Genomic DNA, 15,070 nt, shown 5'->3' with positions numbered 1-15,070 from the left:
AACAGCTGCAACACTGACCCTTTATGCAGGAAGACACGTCCTACGGGCAGGAGTTCACTTATGCAGACATGGATAAGTTACAAAGAAGAGCACTGTTGCCTGGATTCACCTTATCGAAATGTAAGCATTTACCTGAGATGCCTAAATGAGGAGAAAAAGTAGTGAGCTGAATCTGAGGTAACACCCATCTCCTTACTTGGGAGACAGCAGTGAGTCCAGGAGACAGCTCTTATCTCAGTATCTGGAGTAGAGCTGAAAGACCACACGCTTAGGGCTGTGGTTAGTGACTCACCTGCTTAAGTCATGCAATTAAGGTGAAACCTGAGATTCCTATGTAAAGATAAGTCTCTGGACTTAGTGGTTGTAGAGCAGCATCTGCCAACAGCTCAGAACAGTTGTCCCTGAGAGGCGAACGGTACCAAGCACCTCAACGGGGTGCAACTCCACAGCTACGCCGAGGGATGCTCGCAGCACCTTGTTGCATAGATAACTCCATGTGGGCAGCTTCTGGAAGATGGCAGGAATCAGGGTTCAGTTCCCTTCTGACGAGGGGAAACCAGTGAAAAAATAACCTTAAAATACAATAAAATTCAGCTCCTCGAACTTTTTTTTCCCCTCCAGGAAATGTCATGTGAATTTTGTGGCTTAAACTTCAAGCCATCTGAAGAGGGAGAATCCCAAAACTACGCTATCCTTCTACCCTGAGAGATGCTCTTCACTGGCATGCAGATGTGGTCCATGTGCAAGCACTGCAGAATGCAATCTGACACTGACAACCAAGTCACCTCGCTTCCAAAGCAATCTCTCAACGTGCTTGCTGAAATTTTGCTCTCAAAATTTGTATTGTGTAAGATTCAGGAAACTACCTCCCATCCATTTCTTTCAAATGACCCCTTGCCTCTGCTGCTGCCTCTGCTATTTGCGGCTGTTTTCATAGCGCTTTCAGCTTGATGATGAACAAGAAGTCTACAAAGTAGCCTCTTCCAGGGTAAAGACGCCCTCCAAATTCTAAACAGTTGAAGAATTTGGATAAAAAAAAAAACCCAAAGCAAAGCCCAGCAACTCGGATTCTGAAGTTTGACTATTATCAGCCTCAAGATTACATGTAAGCAGGATTAAAGAAGAGCCAGCTAATTCAAAGTGAGAGACAAGCTATTGATCTGCTTAGGAAAAAAAAATACAATGCACCTTGATCCAGCATTTTGCTATTGGTATGTAGGTGTCATTCAAATAAGATGCATTAATCACTGAAGAATACTTGCTGAAAACCAAGTGTTTTCTACTCACTCTCCCAGCTGCAGATCTTAGGAGGTGAGCTACAACTGCATGTGCAACGAGGTTTCCAAATTAACGGCAACTCTGAGCTGGTCCTAAATGCAAAACAAAAACCAAAACAGAGCCTGAGGCTCTACGCGTGAAAGAAAATAAGTAGTAAATGGGTCTGCATACCTGGGAGATTGGCAGCGTACCGCTCCGAAATTACAGAAGCAGTAACCTGGAAGATGATCAGCATCTTCTGAGATATGTCCATACTTCCAGTGAGGTCTTCAAAGCCCCCACACTTGGAATATTGAAATAGAGCTAATTTGCTTAAGCCCCAGAAGCCCACTTGCCTGCTTCTGAACCGGCAGGGACAGGAATGAAGAGAAATGCAACAAGATATGCCCTTCCAGGGCCCTTTTATTAAGTGAATACAAAAATAAGATCATTTAAGTGCAGAGGCTCTTAAACCATCTGCTCCACGGTGAAAAGATATCTTGGGTTAGCAGTAAACAGAGCTTACAATGCCTTGTAAACAGACCTCCTTACAAGCAAGAAGCATACTGAAACATGACACACATTGGATCAGAAGTTCCCTGTTGCAGCAATTCCCCGCGCTTCTCATCCGGCGAATTCAGAGCACTTTGCAAAAGGTGAGAGCATCCTTTGCTCTCTTTTCAGAGGAGCACATGTGAAACAAATGAAACACAAGGAACTTGCGCTGTAAACAGTTGAAAAAGCGCCACAGCATTTTCCGAGCATGATGGCTTACTTCTTGTTAGGTTTTTTTGCAATGAAAAATAATGGCAAAAGCTATCGTGCATTATGGAAGTTTAAAAATTATACTTTCTTTTTTTTTTTTACAGCAACCTGCTGCACAGCTGAATAAAAAATATATATATTTTTTCATAATACAGTACATGGCATTTCTCCTCAATTGCACCAGAAGTAAATTTGGAAGCACTTTCAATTTGTGTTATAGGCAAATAGGAAAAAAAACCAAACCCAAAAACAAGTCAGGCAGGCTGTCAGTCTCCTTTCCATCTCTCTGCCCACTTTTTTTTCCCCACCCTTTCATATCTCCGAGTCCACATACATTCCATTGATAAGGTAATCCACTTGTGTATAGTCCTTCTTCTTGTAGCTCTCGTAGGCCTGCATAAGGAAAAGAACTATAACAGTTATGAAAAAAAACGTACCAACCAGAAGAACTGCAAGAAGCGAACTCTTATCCACCAAGTACTGAGTCAGGGGCTCGGCAGCAATGAGAAGATACTCATTATCCCTGTCCCGAGTTTCTGCAAGGCCCGAAGCTGTTGTTTTGGGTGCATCTGCTGGAGCTGTGGTTGTTGAAAAAGCGTGAGGCGTTGACTTTATCCGATGCGCAGCCGTAGTTACTGCTGTAGAAGCAGTAGTTAAAACCATGGCACGAGTGGAAGCAGTGGAAGACGTTCCTGCATCCTGTGGGATGAGGGTGGTCAATGATGTGTTCAGTGTCTTCTGGCCAGCTCCAATAGTGGTGGGGCTACTAGAGCGAGGAGGGCTGCTGGTGGTGGTGTCTGGGTTAAACCGCTCTGTTTGACGCATTTGAGTATTTGCTTCAGAAATGAGAGTGAGGGGAGCAGAAGAAGAGAGGGACAACACTGAGACAGCGCTATTATTTCCTGATTTTTCAGTGGTGGTCACAAGCTTGGTGACAGGGCTAGACGCGGAAACAGAGATGTTACCATAAGTAGGAGCAGAGGCATTGGATGACATGGCTTCATCAAGGAGACGAGAACGTCCAGGGGCATTTGAGCCATTGGCAGTTGTTTTGTAAGCTGTAGTGAGGACAGTTGCATTTGTAACGTTTGTTGTTACAGCTGTGGCAGTGGTGACCATCCCAGTGGCAGTCGTTGCAGTGGTGGTCGTCGCAGTGATGGTCGTCTCAGTGGCAGTCATTGCAGTGGTGGTCGTCTCAGTGGTTGCATTTGTTGTTACATCTTCACTCTTGTACTCAAGCAAGTGCCTGAAGTGAATCTTGTGAGTCCGAGCAGTTGAGGAAAACAGGTTTTCCATGTTGTGTCGGTCAACCCGTGCATTCACCATCCTCTCCTTTTTCTGTGGATAGCCTTGGTGGTGAAACAGGACTGTTTCCCTTTTCCTTCTGACAATTTCTTCAAAAAGACAAAACCAATGAATTTCATATGAATAAAACTGTCGAGCTCAAATCTGATCTCATACTCACAACATGCAAACCAGAACACGTATTCCGTACACATATCACAAGCGGAATAAATCAGTCCTGAAGTCAATAAGAACATGAAAATTCAGACCCCTGCCTTTATTGCACATAATCCCTTTGGGGTTTGGGTGGGGGTTTTTTTGTTGTTGTTTGGTTTTTTTGCCACAGACCTCTGGCACTTTCTCAACCAGGGAATTAATTCCACAAAAGGGGGGGTAACGAAGTACAGAGCTACAGGGCAGAAGCACATTATCAACAGGAGCAGCGTTGTGAATGCCAGCTCCTGAGAAGACAACTCATGCTTTACGCAGCAGTGACAAAGCCTTCATGCTTAGATTCATAATTTTAATTTCTCAAAACTGAGTGGAAATTTCCACTTTAACCTTCATACTTCAGAAGAATTTCCTTCACAACTAGCGATCTAGATTTACAGTGACATAAATCCCATCTGCTTATCAAAAGTCTGGTTGCTACGTTGCAGAGAAACGTATGCCAACTCAAAAGAACCATGAACAAACTTTCCTTTTTTTAAACTTGGGTACAGTGAACTCTTGAAACATAATTTATAAGATTGATTCCCCCATTACCAACAAGCTCCATTTTGTTATTGTGTGACTTAATTGAAATTGAAGACCCTGGCACTGGGAAGTCACCATGAGCAATTACTGCTAAGGCTGCTCTGATTATAGAAGCAGCCTGCTGCCTCTGGCACAAAATCCTGGCAATCTCAGAAAAAAACAATGCCAAGACATTTTCTTTTCTCTTAAAAAAATATAAATACAACTGTTATGTCTTTATTTTCTGAAGGATAGCGTGTGGAGTGCAAATGGCTTGAATGAATGATGCCTTCAACATGGAGACAAACTGTTACTCAAAGACCCATCATGCACATGTAAATGCCAGAGCCCTTCAGAAGCTAGTAAAACAGTTTTTCCAGTGAACTGACTACCTACAGAATCATCCCACAGGCATTTCACAACCCACCTCCTTCAACTAAAAGCCAGTCAAGGTCTACAAGTAGGCATTTAAGGCAAAAGGACCACGATCCTGTATTTAGCAAGAGTCTCACGTATGGCGTTACCTCCAAGCAGATCTTTGATATCTTCCTCTCCAACATTCTGGCACACGCTCAGCTGGTGACACCACAAAAGGATGCAGTGATTCTGATAGGGCACAGACCAATTACAGCGATGGTTACCTGAAAACAGCAGAGAAAATGGGTCGCTACACACAGTATACTGAACACACTGCTTCATGGCTATAAATAAAGAATTAAAAAAAAAAAAAAAAAGACAGCAAGATAGCTGGAAGGTCTGGCCTTAAAGGATCCTGACTCAGCCCTAGTGGTAGCCCAATGGAGAGCTGTGAATGGAGGCAAGTCTGTGCTAGGGGCAGCAAGCGAACCCCCTTCCTTGCCCACCTCACCTACCCACATGCCTCCATACAACAGGTAAGAGGCTCTGGATGAGGCAGGCCAGCCAATGGATGATGTGGATGATGGTCCAGCTACACCAGAGGAGTTACCAGGACCAGAAAGACCTAACCCTCTGTATAAAAACCACCTCCACAAGGAAGAAGAGACAGGTTATAGATATAGGCAACACCCTTCTGAGGGGAACAGAGGGTCCAATATGGCAGGCAGACTCTCTTCTTAGGGAAGCCTGCTGCCTCCCTGGGGCTCGGGCTCGTGACATCACTAGGAAACTTCCCAGCCTGGTACGGCCCTCAGACTATTATGCACTGCTGCTCTTCCACGTGGGTGGCGACGAAGTAGCAACACATAGCCCAAGGGTCATAAAAGAGACTTCAGGGCCTTGGGACAGTTAGTAAGGGAATCTGGGGCGCGGGTTATCTTTTCTTCTCTCCTTCCAATTGCAGGCAGTGACACTGCAAGAAACAGATGCAGTCAGTCTGTTAACACCTGTCTCTGTGGCTGGTGTCACCACCACACTTTTACGTTTTTTGACAATGGGATGGCCTACACAGCACCAAGCTACCCTCCCATTGGATGAGGTTCATCTTTCTCAAAGGGGAAGAGGGTCTTTGCTCATGAGCTAGCAGGGCGCATTGACTGAGCTTTAAATTAGACTTGATGAGGGAGGGTGGTATTATCAGGCTTGCCTGTGACAAGCCAAGGGACAACACACCAAAGTTAGAGGGATGGGGTGTTAGCAAGGGCCCTCAACCTGTTGCTCCAATATGTGCTGGGTACCCTGCAGCACACTCCAAGTCTTATGGAGACGAGCCAGGGGCTCCTGAGGCAATAGGAGCCAATGGGGAAAACACCTCAAAAGGAAGGCCATCTGGAGAGTACCACAAAGGAATTGTGGCTACTCCAGCCCACAAGTCAGCTTCAACTCAGACCCAGTTTAAATGCCTCTATGAAAACGCATATAGCACGGGGAACAAGAGGAGTTAGAGACGTGCACACGCTTGCAGGGCTATGATCTCATTGGCATCACAAAGACATGGTGGGATGCCTCCTGTGACTGGAGTGTTGGAATGGAAGGATACAGGCTCTTTAGGAAGGACAGGCAGGAGAGATGAGGAGGGGGGGGTTGTTGCTCTCTGTATCAATGACCAGTTGGAGTACATGGAGCTCCACCTGGGGATGGATGAAGAGCTGACCAAGAGCTTATGGGTCAGGATTCAAGGGAATGCAGGGGAGGGTGATGTTACAGTGGGGGTCTGCTACAGGCCATCTGACCAGGATGATGGATGATGCCCTCTAAAACAGACATCAGGTGTGCAGGCCCTGGTCCTCATGGGGGACTTCAACCACCCCAATATCTATTAGAGGGATAACACAGCAGGGCACAAGCAATCCAGGAAGTTCTTGGAATGTGTCAATGACAACTTCCATCTCCTTGTGGTAGAGGAGCCATGCTGGATCTTGTCCTTACCAACAAGGAGGTGCTAGTGGGGAATGTAAAGCTCAAGGCTGCAGTAATCATGAAATGGTAGAGTTCAAGATCCTTAGAGCAGCGAGGACGGTGCACAGCAAGCCCACTACCCTGGACTTCAGGAGAGCAGACTTGGGCCTCTTGAGGGATCTGCTTCGTAGAGTTCCATGGGATAAGGCACTGGAGTGGAAAGGGACCCAAGAAAGCTCGTTAGTATTCAAGGATCACCTCCTCCAAGTCAGGCAAAAAAGCCAGGGGGCCTGCATGGATGAACAAGGAGCTCCTGGACACACTCAAAAGCAAGAGGGAGACCTACAGAGGGTGGAAGCAAGGACTGGTAGCCTGGGAGGAATACAGAGAAGCTGTCTAAACAGCCAGGGACCAGGTTAGGCAAGCTAAAGCCCTGATGGAATTAAATCTGGCCAGGGACATCAAAGGCAATAAGAACAACTTCTGGAAATGTGTCAGCAATAAAAGGAAGACTAGAGAAGATGTAGGCCCTCTCTGGAAGAAAACGGGGGATCCGGTCACCCAGGATATGAAGAAGGCTGAGGTATTCAATGACATTTTTGCCCTCAGTCTTCACCAGCAAAGGCTCTAACCACACCACCCAAGTCACAGAAGATAAAAGGCAGGGGCTGTGAAAATGAAGAACTGCCCGCTGTAGAAGATCAAGTGTGAGACCATCTAAGGAACCTGAAGGTGCACAAGTCCATGGGACCTGATAAAAACCCATCCTCAGGTCCTGAGGGAACTGGCAGATGAAGTTGCTAAGCCACTTTCTGCCATATTTAATAAGTTGTGGCTGTCTGGTGAAGTTCCCACCGACTGGAAAAGGGGAAACATAACCCCCATTTTCAAAAAGGAAAAAAAGGAAGACATGAGGAACTACAGGCCAGCCAGTCTCACCTCTGTGCCTGGCAAAATCATGGAGCAGGTCCTCCTGGAAACTCTGTTAAGGTACCTGGAAAATAAGGAGGTGACTGGTGACAGCCAACATGGCTTCACCAAGGGCAAGTCACACCTGAAAAATTTGTTTCCCTTCTATGGCAGGGTTACAGCACGGTGGATAAGGGGAGAGCAACAGACACCATCTACCTGGATTTGTGCAAAGCATTTGACGTTCTGCACAACATCCTTGTCTCTAAATTGGCAAGACATGGACTTGATGGACGGACCACTCAGTGGATAAGGAACTGGCTGAATGGCTGCACTCAAAGGGTTGTTGTCAATGGCTTGATGTCCAAGCGGAAACCAGTGACAAGTAGCATTCCTCAGGGGTCAGTACTGGGACTGGTGCTGTTTAACATCTTTGTTGGCAACATGGATGGTAGGATTGAGTGCACCCTCAGCAAGTTTGCCAACAACACCAAGCTGTGTGGTACAGCTGACACACTGGAGGGAAGGGCTGCCATTCAGACGGACCTGGACAGGCTTGAGAGGTGGGCCCATGCCAACCTCATGAAGTTCAACCAAGTGCAAGGTCCTGCACCTGGGTCAAGGCAATCCCAAGCACAAATATAGGCTGGGCAGAGAATAGCTTGAGAGCAGCCCTGAGGAGAAGGACTTGGGAGTGTTGTTGGATGAGAAGCTCAACGTGACCCAGCAATGTGCACTTGCAGCCCAGAAGGCCAACCATATCCTGGGCTACATCAAAAAAAAAAAAACATGGATAGTAGGTCAAGGGAAGTGATTCTCCCCCTCTACTCCCACCTGGAGTATGGCGTCCAGCTCTAGGGTACCTAACATAAGACAGACATGGACCTGTTGGAGCAAGTCTAGACGAGGGCCACAAAGACGATCAGAGGGCTGGAGCACCTCTCCTATGAAGACAGGCTGAGAGAGTTGGGGTTGTTCAGCCTGGAGAGGGGAGACCTTATAGCAGCCTTCGATTACTTAAAGGAGGCCTACATGAAAGCCAGAAAGGGACTTTATACAGGGGCGTGTAGTGATAGGACAAGAGGTAATGGCTTCAAACTGGAAGAGTTTAGAATTAGATTAGATATCAGGAAGAAATCTTTCACTATGAGGGTGGTGAGGCACTGGAACAGGTTGCCGAGAGAAGATGAGGATGCCCCGTCCCTGGAGGTGTTCAAGACCAGGCTGGATGGGGCTTTGAGCAACCTGGTCTAGCGGGAGGTGTCCCTGCCCAAGGCAGGGGGGTTGGAACTAGATGATCTTTAAGGTCCCTTCCAAACTAAACCATTCTATGATTAGTGAAAGTAACTGTAAAGCCAACAAAATCAATACAGCAGCTACACCCTACCTACCTGCTTGTCTTCCGGTACCAACATCTCCTAACAGCAGCAATTCACTCACCCTGTCACAGACAAAGAGAGTGCACTACAGTTTGGACCCATCTAAATGCCACCATTCATATAGATGTCTTAATGAGGGAAAAAAAAAAAAGAAAAAAGAAAAAAGAAAAGAAAAGGAAAAAAAGGAAAAAAAAAGGAAAAAAGTGAGACGAAACCAAAGAGAAGACATCCATCTCATCACAGATGGGAGACAGCTCTCATCTGAGTGCTTAGAGTTACAAAAATTTATTCTTCATTGACTGAACAATGATACCATTAGCCATGGGAGCCATCACAGAAATTCTCTTAGTTACTAAGTCAAACCCCAACACAAGCTGAATAGAAACCCACAGTAGGAACTCTCTCTTGGCATCCCTTCAAACTCAGTAACTTCTTTCTGGGCATGTCTACATACATGTAACCAAGCTTCGAGGGAAGGAATGGACCTCCTCAAACTAGTGCTGACGAGACATCTCAAACACTGCACCCGGTTTTGGGCTTCCTAGCATACAATACGGGTATTGACATACTGGAGCAAGTCCCAGAGAGGCTACTAGATGTCTGAGGGGCTGAAGAAGATGATTTACAGGAAATTTCAACATCAAGGGAAAAAATTAGCCTCTACCACAAGGGCACTCAAACACTAGGCTGGGGGCCAGAGAAGATACACTCTCCATCAGGTCTTGAACAGGCACATCTAAGTTGGGTTCGGACCAGAGACCTTCAAAAGGTCCTTTCCTGCCTAAATTATGCTATTATTTTATGTAATATCACAGTAGCATGCAATTAATTTCTGGAACATGTGCTGTAACAAAAAAAACCATAGAAGATAACACAGTGCTCAGTCTGGGATGAAGCAGATCTGTCCCCAACTGACCACCCATCAGAGGATTAAAGGGAACTTAAGTGCATGGTAGGAGAAATTCATTTCTGTGTTTTGTTAGAAGTGTGAGAAAGGGCAAAGAACATGCCTATGTGGTACATACAACTATATTTAAAGCTCTTATCTACAAAGAGAGTTGCCCTCACTGAGGATTAAGGCTATGGAAAGCTTGAACTTTTCATAAAAAAACATTTACATTACCATAGTTATTAAAAGAGCTTGTGAAAGATTTATGAACTTGGAGAAATCCCTCTACCAACAACCACAGTCTGTTTGACAGCCCTAAAGAAAGTAGCAAAGGTGGATTTTCCTGACTTTGGTAAAACGTTAAGAAAGCAACATTCAAAGCCTTTAAAAAACGATACTTAGAAAGCGATAAAATTAAAAGCTTCAACAGTCACACAGAGCAGGAGATACAGCAGCAGCCCTTCAAGAAATTACAATCCACTCCTCAGAAATGAAAGCATTGTTTGGATGTGCCCCGATTCCCAATGCCATCTCCTGTCCCTCACTCAATAAGCCATGCTGGTGAAGAAACACAGACTACCTACTACTGTAAATCGTGCCATTTCTCACTTCTTGGGAAGGGGAAAACAAAAACCCAGTGGCACATCTTGCATTGGCTACCTAAGTCAGTCAGTTCATAAAGGTCAAGAGACTAATGGGGTCAACATAGTTAAAGCAGCCTGGTTTCTGCTGCCATCAGGATGGTATCCAGCTGCTCATGAACCTCCCCAGTTGCTCCCCAGGAGGACCAGATGCTCTGTTGAGCTGGACTCATTAGTACTCCCCTTTGATGCAACTCCAGGTTGAGGCTCCAGCTGATGTGTCCACTGCAAGGTATGTGCCACACAGTGGCTCCTTTTTGCTCACTACCAATGAGGAGACAAAAAAAAAAAAAAGAAAATGAAAGAAAAAAGAAAGAAAAAAATAGAAAGTGGAAGGATAACAAAAGTTCTTCAGAGTTATTCTGAAAGGAAACCATGTAGGCAGAAGCCAAGGTCCTGCCCTACCAAACTGGTTTATTTAATTTTTAAGCCTGCTTTTACTGGAAAGAAATTGCAGATGCCCAAAGGCAAGGAAAAGCCAGATGTATTGTAGAAGCAGGGTGCAGGAATATTTGGTCTTGCAGCCATGTCCTATTTTCCCTTTATTTTCCCCAGAGCATACAAGATAGCCCAGAATTACAGCCCAGTGGCTCTGTTCTCAGAGCCAGACTGCTCAGATGGCCAAGATGTTCCCTGGACTGGTCACCATAGAAGAAACTTGGGAGAGCTCTGAACATGGCTGGAGATGCAAAGGGAAGAGTACAAGCTTATCTTACCTCCCAACACAGGTTCACCGTGCTCACCAGGCATCTGGGAATCCTGGATTGTCAGATCTTTGCTAAGATGGGCACTTTCCCCATCATGTAAATCACTTAACCTAGCACCATCTGGAGACCTGAACCCATCGCATTAGACAACAACCAGAGGTTAGAGTTACTACCCGTGCTGTCAGCCCTAGAGAGTTTTGCTGCTTTTGTTAGCATGCAATTGAAGCGTCAAACTGTCTCATCATATTGGTACAATTGTTTTGTGATATGTTAGTTTGCTAACTACGTAGCCTGGCCTCTGGTGTGGCTATTCGAAGGCAATGCTGGAATAGCGAGATCAGCAACCATTCCCTTTTCTACAGGGCACATCTGAGATGTGAATGTACCGGCAAAAGCAATTCTTTTTGCGATAGCTGCACTACTTCTCTAAGTTGATGATATTATATCAGCAAGGGTATAAACTACATCTACAGAAGAGAACCTAAACAGCTAGGAATGTTATTTTTACACTTCTCCAGGCAATGTAGCTATGAAGACGTCTCCCCATGCAACCTTGGCCTGCAACTATAATATCTTAAAAACACTATAATATCTTAAAAAATAACAATCACTGCTCCTTTACTGACAGTTGCATAGGTGTAACCATTCTGACATCTAAGTCTCAGGCCTCATGCCTGCAATGAAAGAAAGCACAAAAATAAATATACTTGGGAAAGGTGGGAACAGAGAACAAGAGCAGTAAAGCTAATCTTAAAACTTAAAGCTAATAATAAAAACAAAAAAAGACATTTCAGGCCCTTGTCTCCAGATGATCTCTCTGCACGTGGCTATACATTTATGCCAAGAGTTTGTATCTTTTCCATCTCCCTTGACACCAGGTAGTGCAACAGACTGGCCATCAAGTAACAAATAGGAATTAAATTGCTCCAGTGGGTTTGATACAGAACAAAATCCAAAAAGGTTTAGCTTTTGTGTTTAGTTCTGCATGGTTTCCTGAAGATGTAATGGGTCATCTAATTCTAGAGCCTCAACCCCCTCTGCCCAAAGCTAACACTCAACTGGACTTGCTCTGTGCAAAAACCATCAGGAGAGAAAAAGGTGAAGGGTATTAAAAAAAGTGGCTGCAGTCAGTCAACAACAGGGCAAAGCATGCCCTCAGATCACCTCCCAGCCCTGATCATGGAATAACTAAATTCCTTATGTTCCTCCTCTGGAAGAGGCAGCTGATAGCACCTTTTCTACCCTGATCAAGATATCAGGTGGTGAAGATGACACGTGCACAGTGTTTAGAGATTCTCAAGTGGAAGAGACAAACATGCAGTGCTACAAACCCTAAGACAGCACAATCAGTGTGAATGTGTCACCTCTCTAGGGTTTACCAACTTAAAAAGCAGAGGCTGAAACTTTCACAGCTCTGGTGCCTGGGAGACAAACCCACTCACATTTTATGTCCTAAATAAAATGCTTAGTTTATAAAGGTACTTTCCTTCCACTATGAAGGGATGTCTCACGTTTAAAATAAAGGTTTGAAACCACAGGGCATTAAAAAAAGGCATCTTTATGATGTTCCTATCAATCTGTGTCAGACATTCATCCACCTGAGCCAAGGTCTCACCTTCACCACAGCATCACCAGTTGTTTGTAAGTGCTACAATCTCTCACATGTGGCTAGATAAGATAGGGACCTTCATAAGGACAACTCTGAAAGACTCATTAAGAAGTTCAATGCTTTTGAAGACATCTCAGAGGTAGACAGCAGAAGGCTCTCATCTCCCCAGACTTGTTTAACACTCTGCTTGGTTGCAGAATACAACCGGTTTCTTCTAAGGCAGAAAAAACACACATAAATACCAGTGAGTAAAGACCACTCATTCCGGTGCAGCTGTCTACAACAGCACTGTTCACTTGCAAACATCTGGCAGCATGGAATAATCATTCTTCAAGTCAAGTGACCTAACACCGTTTGCACGCTACCAGTGCACACCAAGCGCACATGCATGTTCTTTCTTACAGAAGCTAGCAGGGCCCTGGGAAATGGTTGTTCTGGATTCAATTTAACCAAAGCTGTCATAAGTTTTTTAGCACCACAGGACTGCACAGAGAAGCCGTAACTGTAAATGCCTGTAAACAACTGGAATGAAGAAAGATAGTTGTCAGGGGAGCAGAGGAGACCTTTAAGGAACAGAAAACCCAGCTGGAATTCCAGCTAAGGGACAAGAACCTTACCTGAAGCACCTGGGCTTTGACAAGCCTGCCTGCACTGCTTTTCAGTTGTAAGTCTGTTTATTTGCACTATGTGGACTCCTCTGCCTTTCAGGACAGAAAACCTGTGTTCACATATACAGAAGGAAATCAGCAGGAAGAATACAATGGCAGTCCACATCTTCAGGGTTGGCCTTGCAGGAAGGCTTCTCTTCCCGGGACCAATTCTTTCTTATATCACTTTCAGATCCACTGCAATATACCTATTAAAAAAAAAGAAGAAAAAAAAAAAAGATCAATTTATATCAAAAGAGTGTTCTACTAAACACACTCCTATCAGCAGGAATGGGGAAAAAGAAATACAGAAGGCAGGCAAGCATCATTACACACAACATACAGGTAACAACGCAGAGGCAGGAAAAAAGACCATTCCCAAATTCACTGAGAGGCTCTTTCTTTATAAAGGGTACTTTGTTCTTCTTCCCTCAGGCCCCAACAGTGAGCAGCTCAAGTCAAAAGCCACATGTACAAAGCCACTCAAAGCCCACAGGTGTACGGCAGCAGAGACATGATGCCTTTTCACACACTCTGTAGTGTTGTCCCCAGGCTCAGCAGAACAGTTTGCACCAGCTCGAGCATGCTGATAACACGGGGAACCACAGTCCTGGCCCTGCCTTTACACCAAGTTAGTCAAAACCAAGCATCAACCTTAGTCGATTCCTGCTTTGATTTTCCTGCTCATTGCAAAAAGCTAAAAAAAAAAAAAAAACCCAAACCAAACAACTTTGATTGAAAATAAGCAAAAGCCAATATTTCACCTCTTCCAAGACATTACACAGACACATCACCTGTTACTGAAGAAGATTCACACCCACAGTAAGCTTTCATTTCCCCACATAAAACAATAAATAGGCAATGTCTTTTCTTCATTACCAAAGCACACACAAGAGACTGTCCCACCAATGGATGGGCTCTCATCCTTGAAGTCACTGGAGCAGCTCCCATTGACTTCAGGGCAGCTCATCAGCTTCTACCTGGATTTACTCTGTTGTTTTGAAGACTTTTTAAAGCTTTATATGGGCTTCCAAACAGTTCAGCCTGAACCAGACCGATTGAAAGTCTCCTCCCTAAGTAGTTTTTAAAGGGCAACACTCCTCCTTATCAATGAGGCAAGGTTGAGTCCTCATCCTGCAGTTATGAAGAGAAACGTCATGGCCTTCAGAAAGTGCTGAGATTCAACTTTGCGTGACATCTCAGAGGTGACCGCAGTTGAAGACACAAAAGCAGTTCACACCACAGAATGAGCAGCATGCATGAATGGTATAAATAGCATAATGAAAATCATCCAACATCAGTCATCAGTAACACACGTAACACCCTGATTTAGCCATCCATCCAAGAAGTTTCACCCTGAGCTCTCAACTCCAGTCGCAACCACACTTGTGAATTGAAGAATCTTCGTAAGAGCCTTTTTTTCCCCCTCCAAGAAAGCCCAAGATAACATTTATTAGCTTTGACTCCCACATTGCAACATTTTGATGCTTCATACCATGAAATTTTTGTTTCCAAACTTTCCTCCTTACTGTAGGTCCTAAAGCCCTGAACAGAGTAACAGAGTTTTAGCCTCAAAACCACCTTACCTGAAATATAAACAGCTACCCCAAGCTTTGCAGAGGACACACAACATACAGGACTACCAAAGAGTCAAAGATGGGGACTAAACTCAATGCTAAAATGCAGTGCCTCAAATTCAGCATCCCTAGTCACCCTACAAGTTCCCTAAGGAACTCAAAGCCTCCTTCCTCCCCAAAATAAGAAGGGCGCTTTCAGGCCCTGGGGCAGATAAAGGGAGCATTTCTGACCCTCTACTCTGCTCTTGTAAGACCCTACCTGGAATACTGCGTCCAGCTCTAGGGCACCCAACATAAGAAGGACATGGACCTGTTGGAGCAAGTCCAGAGGAGGGCCATGAAGATGATCAAAGGG

General features: G+C 44.9%; 1 protein-coding gene across 4 annotated transcripts in view; it reads right to left on the bottom strand.

The window, feature by feature from the left end:
* Positions 1–1,654: 1,654 nt before the first annotated feature.
* C4H11orf24 (chromosome 4 C11orf24 homolog) overlaps positions 1,655–15,070 on the bottom strand; it is a 35,981-nt gene continuing 22,565 nt past the window's right edge. For all 4 annotated transcript variants that reach the window (XM_054200600.1, XM_054200601.1, XM_054200599.1 and 1 more), the window contains 3 exons: positions 13,109–13,347; positions 4,566–4,682; positions 1,655–3,416 (listed from right to left, as the gene is read on the bottom strand). In XM_054200600.1, coding sequence (XP_054056575.1) covers positions 2,335–3,416; positions 4,566–4,682; positions 13,109–13,265 — 1,356 coding nt within the window. In that variant the 5' untranslated portion in view covers positions 13,266–13,347 and the 3' untranslated portion in view covers positions 1,655–2,334. The remainder of the gene's footprint in view (positions 3,417–4,565; positions 4,683–13,108; positions 13,348–15,070) is intronic.

This window comes from Rissa tridactyla, chromosome 4 (assembly GCF_028500815.1).
Source record: "Rissa tridactyla isolate bRisTri1 chromosome 4, bRisTri1.patW.cur.20221130, whole genome shotgun sequence".
Lineage (NCBI taxonomy): Eukaryota > Metazoa > Chordata > Aves > Charadriiformes > Laridae > Rissa > Rissa tridactyla.
Note: the sequence above shows the minus strand (reverse complement) of the source record. Positions and strands in the feature narration are given on the sequence as shown.